The following is an 8,106-nucleotide window of genomic DNA, read 5'->3' as shown; positions in this document are numbered from 1 at the left end:
ATTGGGTTGATTGTTTGATGTTTAACATAATAATTATATTATTGTGGGTTGAAAATCCTATGTACTCACTAGGTTTCCCAACCTGACCCACTCAGTTTATTTATATCGTAGGTGTTGATATGAAGTCACATTACACTGAGAGATTAAGGAGATATAAATCCCTAGTGATAATGAATGTAAGTTCTGTTTATGCTTATGTTACTGTATTGACGATAACATCCCAAATGTTTTAAAATGAATAAAAATACTTTTCTTCAGAAATGCTTTGATAACGTATTTATCATGTTTTACTGGGAACACATTCCGCAACATTTTTATTAAAAGAAGTACTCTGATTTTTATAACGCGTAAACAAAATCGGTCTTTCTGGCCGTAAAAATGGGGATGTCACAATAAATCATGTTTGTGGCATTGTCGACTTGGGCATATAAACAAGAAACACATTGCCAAGCTCCAATCTGGTGGAATCTTGGAATCATTTGACTTTAAGTCGGATGATATATGCGAATCTTGCTTACTTGGCAAGATGACAAAAGCGCCATTCATAGGCCATTGTCAAAGAGGCAAGGATTTGTTGGACCTCATCCACACAAATGTTCGTGGACCCTTCAAATCCGCCACAAGACATGGAAAAAGATACTTCATAAATTTTACCGATGATTTCAGTAGATATGGATATATCTATCCAATCAAGCATAAGTTAGAAACTTTCGAGGTGTTCAAAGATTTTCAAAACGAAGTAGAGAACCAATTGGGCAGAAAGATCAAGATGCTCCGATCCGATAGGGGTGGAGAATACTTAAGTCTTGAATTCTACGATCATCTTAAGAATTGTGGAATAGTTTCACAATTGTCTCCTCCCAGAACACCACAGTTGAATGGTGTGGCTGAATGGAGAAATCGAACCTTGTTGGACATGGTTCGATCTATCCTTAGAGACAGCCGCCCATATCCTAAACCTCGTACCTACTAAGAAGGTTGCTAAAACACCCTCTGAAATATGGAGTGGGACATGTCCTTCTCTAGAACGTATAAAGGTTTGGGGATACGAAGCTTTTGTTCGTCGCAAGGTGAATGACAAGCTCAAACACCGGTCAGAGAAGTGTTACTTCATTGGTTACCCACAAAAGTCGTTTGGATACTTGTTCTACAAGCCTTCAGAAAACAAAGTGTTTGTTGCTCGAAGGGGATTCTTCCTTGAGAGGGATCTTATTTCCAAAGAGGATAGCGAGAGCCACATAGACCTTGAAGAGCTTCAAGAGACAAATGAAGAAGAACCTTTAGTAGACACTAGCACTCAACCTAAGGAACAACAACCCATTGAGGAACATCAACCCGAGACTGAGCAACCTGTTGAGCAAAATGATATATCTCCACCTCCCCTTCACATATCCAATAGATTTCATGGTCCTCCTGAGTTCTATGGTTTCCATGTGAGCACAGAAGGAGCCGTATTGATCAGTGATCGTACACTGGTTGATATGGATGAGCCATCCACCTATAAGGAAGCGATGGCAGGTACTGAGGCTGCTAAGTGGAAGGAAAGCATGGAGAGCGAGATTCAGTCTATGCATGACAGCCAAGTTTGGAATTTGGTTGATCATACTCCTAGCACTAAAATTGTCGGGTGCAAATGAATCTTCAAGAAGAAGACGGGCATGGATGGGAATGTGCACACATTCAAGGCTAGGTTGGTTTCAAAGGTTACACTTAGACTCAAGGAATTGATTATGAGGAAACTTTTTCACCAGTAGCCAAGATCAAGTCTATTAGGATATTACGTGCCATAACAGCTTTTCATGATTATGAAGTATGACAAATGGATGTGAAAACCGCTTTCCTTAATGGAAAACTCACAGAGGAAGTGTACATGGCACAACATGAGGGTTTCTTAGATCCAAAATATCCAAATAGAGTGTGTAAGCTTGAAAGGTCCATATATGGACTAAAACAAGCGTCTCGCAACTGGAACCTTTGCTTTCATGAAAAGATCAAGGAGTTTGACTTTTCAAGAAGTGAAGGAGAGTCTTGCGTATATATCAAAGCTAGTGGGAGTAATGTAGTCTTCCTAGTGTTGTATGTGGATGATATACTCCTTATAGGAAACGATATCCCAACGTTGCAAAGTGTTAAGACGTGGCTTGAGAGTTGTTTCGCTATGAAAGATTTAGGAGACGCTGCGTACATACTTGGTATAAGGATCTATAGAGATAGATCAAACCGTCTAATAGGACTGAGCCAACGTACATACTTGGATAAGATCTTGAAGAAATTCATGATGCAGGACTACAAGAAAAGTTATCTACCTATACAACATGGCACGAAATTGAGTAAGACTCAATGTCTAGGTTCTAGTGATGAACAAGAAAGAATGAGTCGAGTCCCATATGCTTTTGCTATAGGATCGATCATGTATGCCATGACATGTACTCGTCCTGACATCTCATTTGCTCTGAGTATGGTGAGTCGTTTTCAGGACAACTCAGGCAAAAGTCATTGGACGGCAGTAAAGAACATTTTGAAATACCTAAGAAGAACAAAGGATATGTTCTTGGTATATGGAGGTAAAGATGAGTTGAAAGTCACAGGTTATACAGATGCCAGTTTCCAGACTGAGAGGGACAACTCATGTTCGCAGTCAGGATGGGTATTCTTGCTCAATGGAGGAGCGGTCACTTGGAAGAGCTCCAAGCAGTCGACAGTGGCAGACTCTACGTGCGATTCAGAGTATATAGCAGCTAGTGAATCTGCAAAAGTAGCTACATGGCTGAAGAATTTCATTGATGGTCTTGGTGTCGTTCTGACCATCAAAGATCCCTTGGAAATCTTCTATGACAATGAGGGTACAGTCACATTGACTAAAGAACCCAAAGACCATGGTAACTCAAGACATATACTTTGAAAGTTCCACTATGTAAGACATCGAGTCGAGGATGGAGATATTGTTGTGAGCAGAGTATCTTCAAAGGAGAATCCAGTCGATCCGTTCACTAAACCACTATCAAGGATCAAGCATGATGGTTATACTAGATCTATAGGCATTAGATTTGCTGAAGATATGGTGTAGTTGTTTAGTTGTTTAGTTTGATAATCCTTGATACATTTAACAGTATGAATCTGTAATAGAATTGATGTTTATTTTGTGGAGACTTAATAAAGTGTTGGATTGCTATCATCTCTATTTATTTATTACTGTGTTTCACTTTTTCATGTTTAGAACCCACTTCCCAAGTACTAAGTACTCAAATCTCCACAGTCGGTCATACTCTTGGAAGTAAGTAGTGATTCAAGACTGTCATGAGTGTTGATGGATTGACCATTTTGAATGAGCATGACATAGTGATTGTGTCAACATTTATGAGTACTTAATAGTGATTTAAGTATTTGATCAACCCGCACATAGAGATTACTTCGTGGATTAAGTAACGAGTAATTCTAAGATGATAATATCTTCTGTTCTTCAAACCGAGATACATGTGGGGATTTGCTCTAAGATTCTGTTATGCATTGGTATACTCCAACGCTATCCATAACTGGTGGCTATAACGGGTGTATTCATGTGTGACATGATGAAATAGACAAAGACTATGTAGTCAAAGTTTATTCGTCCCTTCTGTATTAATAGGAGAAGTGATATATATGGGCCCCTCGATGATTTGGTGTTGACATCTTAAATACTTGGCCGAGTGCTGACTAGAATTAATGTGTTCGATTTAGTAGTCAGATGCAGTCGTCACAAATCTATATCGGGAAACATAATCTTGAATTCTGAGATTCACCATTATCCATGTCTCGAATTCATACAAATATCATGAGGATGAAGGAATAGTTGATCACTTATCTGAGGGCTGAAACTGATTAGATCAGAGTTCGACAGATGCATTGGATGGCATTCTCTCTGCTGATTATTAGATGGATATAAGACCATATATAGTTGATGACTTGTCCAAGTAGGAGACTGTTGGAAGTGTGTCCAAGGTCATTAACTAATTGGTGGTATTTCTAATAATAGCAGGGTCCTCTTGGGTTGCCCTCAAGACTTAAAATTGAGAAGAATAAATGTGATTAGTTTATTAATTACTATTGTTTAATAATTAATTAGAAACTAATTAGAAAACAATTTGGGAATTAATTAATAGTTTAATTAATAGAAAGGTTGAATGTGAATTAATCAATAGTTGGTTGATCATGAAACATTCCAAAACCCTAGAATGAAGGGGGTTGGACGAAAATTCCCTTTAGATAAAGGGGATTTCGTTCTTAGCCTATCCCATCCCACATGAATAGAAGGATAAAACCCTAGGAGGTATCCAAGGCTATAAATAGGGCCTTAGGGATTCATTCCTACTGGCTCATTTTGGCTTGAGTATTCACCACCTTCTTTCTCCCTCATTGTGGAAGAACTTTTCGTTAGTTCATCCCTCCTAGTTTAATATTTGTTTCTACTCTTTTGAGTTCATTGGGTGTGAACCAAGAGAGGGATTCTAGTTTGGATCCTCATCATTCAAACAAGGTGGCACACACAAGGAGTCAAGCTCGAAGATCATTAGCTGCTAAAGAGGTTAGTATTCTTCCTTGTATTTTCGGATTTCATAGGGTAGAAGTAATAGTATGAAGCCATAGATCCATAGGTTGCATGTACACTTAGGTAAATCGTTTTGTTGTTTCGATTCTTCCGCTGCCTAGTTATAGAGTGTAGTTGATGCATATATTACCCAACAAAAGGATCATCCACCCGACCAAGTTATCGGAAATTTAAACGTCGGAGTTCAAACTCACTCTGCTATGATATTTAAAATGAATGTCACTTATCTGCAGTCATCTTAATGATTGAACCCAAATCCATCAAAGAAGCTTTAGAACACTCTGCTTGGATTACAGCCATGCAGGAAGAGTTAGTTGAGTTTGACAAAAATCAAGTATGGACTCCTGTCCCTCCTCCTCAGGATCAGCCTATAGCTGGAACTCGTTGGGTTTTTCGAAACAAGCTCAACAATGCATGAGTAATCATCCGAAACAAGGCAAGATTGGTGGCCAAATGATTCACTTAAATTGAAGGTCTATATTATGATGAGACCTTTTCACTTTTTTCTCGTCTTGAATCCATTCATATCTTTCTTGCATATGTCGCTCATAAGTCCTTCAAGGTTTAAAAGATGGAAATCAAAAGTGCCTTCCTAATTGGTGAACTCGACTGTGAAGTCTAACATTCAACAACCTCCTAGTTTTGTTAATCTAGCTACAAACTATTATTAGAAACTCCAGAAAGCTATGTATGGCCTTAAGCAAGCTCTTCACACCTAGTACGAGACTCTTACTTGTTTTCTGAAGCGATCTAGTTTTCAAAGAGGAGTTCTTGATCCTACTCTGATCCTAAGAACCAATGGGAAACATCTCATGCTAGTTCAGATATATGTTGATGATATTATCTTTGAATCAACCGATCTGATGATGGTTGCTGACTTTGCCAAGCTGATGGTTAGACGATTGCATCTAAGCATGAATCGTGAGTTCAGTTTATTCCTTGGACTCCAAGTTAAACAAACAAATCAATGAATCTTTATTCACCAAGAGAAATACATTTGTGAACTTCTGAAGAAGTATTCAATGGACACTTGTGAATTTGAAAGAGTTCCTATGGGATTAGGACACAATATATTTACAGACCCATTTGGTGAAGCCATTGATCAGAAGAAGTATAGGGGAATGATCGGATCATTGTTATACCTCACTACAAGTCACCCTGACATTATGTTTTCAACATGCGTGTGTGCTAGGTTCCATGCTAATCCAAAAATGTCTCACTTATTGGCAATGAAACAAATTTTTCGATATCTCAAACGAACAAAGAGCCTCATAATTTGGTATCCTGCAAACGAAAGCTTCTTGTTGCAAGCATATTCTGATCCAATAATGGTGGTTTGCAACTTGATCGGAAGAGCACATCCAATGAGTACAAAAACAAAAATGACTTATTTTGCAACAAAAAAAATATTAAGGACTAAATATGTACAAAAATATTAAGGACTAAATGTGTACAAAGGAAAAAATATATTACCATATTAAGTCATTTTTACTGGCCAACCTAAGTAGCCGGTCATAAAGACTGAATGCGTATAGTTTAACAAGTTGAAAGGGTAAATGTGGACCAAAACAAAACTCAATGACCAATATATATATATATATATATATATATATATATATATATATATATATATATATATATATATATATATATATATATATGTCAAAAAAAAATTATGTTTTTAAGTTATTATCCCCAATATAAAATATCAACAATAAAGGTATGAGAATCAATAAAGAAGCTAATAACTTTAAAATAAAGTCAATCATAAATTTCAATACCTTAAAATCGGGATCAACTTTAGAACCGGACCGGTTCGGAACCGAAACCGTTTTTCGTATATTATAAGAATTGGGAACCAGACCGCCGGTTCTAGTGCTGGTTCCGGTTCCGGTCCCGGTTTTTCGGTTATTTTTCAAAATAGAACCGGTTCAAAATATCTCTAAATATTATTAAAAGAGAACCCTTAATTCATCAATAAATCAATCTGGGTCATTGATTGTATTTTAATCATATGTTTTCCACCATTAGATCAAATTGATGACATCATCTTTCCCAAATAAAATTCAAAAACAATTATATTTAATTATATAATCTTTAAATTCAACAATTATATTATCAATTGAATATATAAAAGATATCAATTTCTATAATTAATATTGTTTCTAATTTAACTTCCTTATTTATAGCTTTTGGCTTCAAAATTTAAATTCGTTTTTTTTAAATAACTCTTTAAATTAGCATATCATTAATTTGGTTATTAACCTATAAAATCTAATCTAATCCAATTAAATCTGCAAAATATTTGAGAGTCAAAATTAAAGTCACTATAATTAATAATTTATCTCAAAAAATATCTCACATAAAATGAATCGATTTGAGATAATGATTTGAATTTTAAAACTCATAAAATAAGCAAGTCAATGAATTTGTAAATTTGAATTAATATAAATGATTTCTTTCTTTTTTTCTTGATTAATAGTCGGAAATCTCCAAGATAATATCTTAGGATCCCATTTTTTTAGAAGATAATTATTTGATTATTCAAAAACACCATATATATATATATATATATATATATATATATATATATATATATATATATATATATATATATACGATTATATTGAAGTTGTTATTCTTACGATTTTGGAATGAGTCCTACAATTTAGAGTGTTCTTCTTTAACAATTTTCTTCTTCAATTCTTTTTTCTAGGTTCTTTCTTTACTTTGTTCTCCTTCTTATTCTCCAATTTCTTGCATTTACTCTCTCTTCTTATTACATGTTATTAATGTATTCATGTTGAGAGGTCATGAAAAAAATTAATCAGTCTACTTTAAGCATATTAGTTTCATTCATATCTAAATATTATTACAAGAGAACCCTTAATTCACCAATGAAACAATCAGGACCCTTGATTGTACTTCAATAATATGTTTTCCACCCTTAGATCAAATTGTTGACATCATCTTTCCCAAATAAAAATCAAACACAATTACATTTAATTATAGAATCTTTAAATTCAGCAATTATGTTATCAATTGAAGCATATCATTCTATTTATATACGAAATATCATATTTTATAATTAATATTGTTTCTAATTTAACTCCCTTATTTATAGCTTTTGGCTTCAAAATTCAAACCCGTTTAGTTTTTTTTTATTTATTTTTTATTTTTTATAAACTCATTAAATATGCATATCAATAATTCGGTTGTTAACCCACAAAATCTAATCTAATCCCATTAAATTAGCAAAATATTTGTTAGTCAAAATTAAAGTCAATATTATTCATAATTTATTTACCAGTATATCCCACGTAAGATGAATCAATTTGAGATAACAGTTTGAATTTTAAAACTCATTAAATAAGCAAGTTAATTAATTTGAAATTTTGAATCAATATACCTTATATCTTTTTTTTTCCAGATGAATAGCCGAAAATCTCCAAGTTGATATCTTAGGATCCCAATTTTTTGGAAGATAATGATTTCTTTATTCAAATATACTATATATATAT

General features: G+C 34.5%; 1 protein-coding gene across 1 annotated transcript; it reads left to right on the top strand.

The window, feature by feature from the left end:
• The first annotated feature begins 526 nt into the window (after window positions 1-526).
• LOC145067282 (uncharacterized) lies at window positions 527-1,637 on the top strand. The gene is made up of 2 exons (XM_079014458.1): window positions 527-665; window positions 937-1,637. The coding sequence occupies exons 1-2, from the start codon at window positions 527-529 to the stop codon at window positions 1,635-1,637; spliced, it is 840 nt and encodes a 279-aa protein (XP_078870584.1).
• The last annotated feature ends 6,469 nt before the right edge of the window (window positions 1,638-8,106 follow it).

Source organism: Lactuca serriola, chromosome 8 (genome assembly GCF_051521515.1).
Source record: "Lactuca serriola cultivar US96UC23 chromosome 8, Lser_US96UC23_V15, whole genome shotgun sequence".
NCBI lineage: Eukaryota > Viridiplantae > Streptophyta > Magnoliopsida > Asterales > Asteraceae > Lactuca > Lactuca serriola.
The sequence above is the reverse complement of the archived record's forward strand: the minus strand, read 5'-3'. Positions and strand labels throughout refer to the sequence as shown.

What these genes read in the sequence shown, in the direction of transcription:
- LOC145067282 (XM_079014458.1), top strand. Translation starts at nt 527, where the DNA reads ATGACAAAAGCGCCATTCATAGGCCATTGTCAAAGAGGCAAGGATTTG. An exon ending in AAATTTTACCGATGATTTCA is followed by an intron (nt 666 to 936) that starts GTAGATATGGAT and finishes ATCTATCCTTAG; the next exon opens with AGACAGCCGCCCATATCCTA.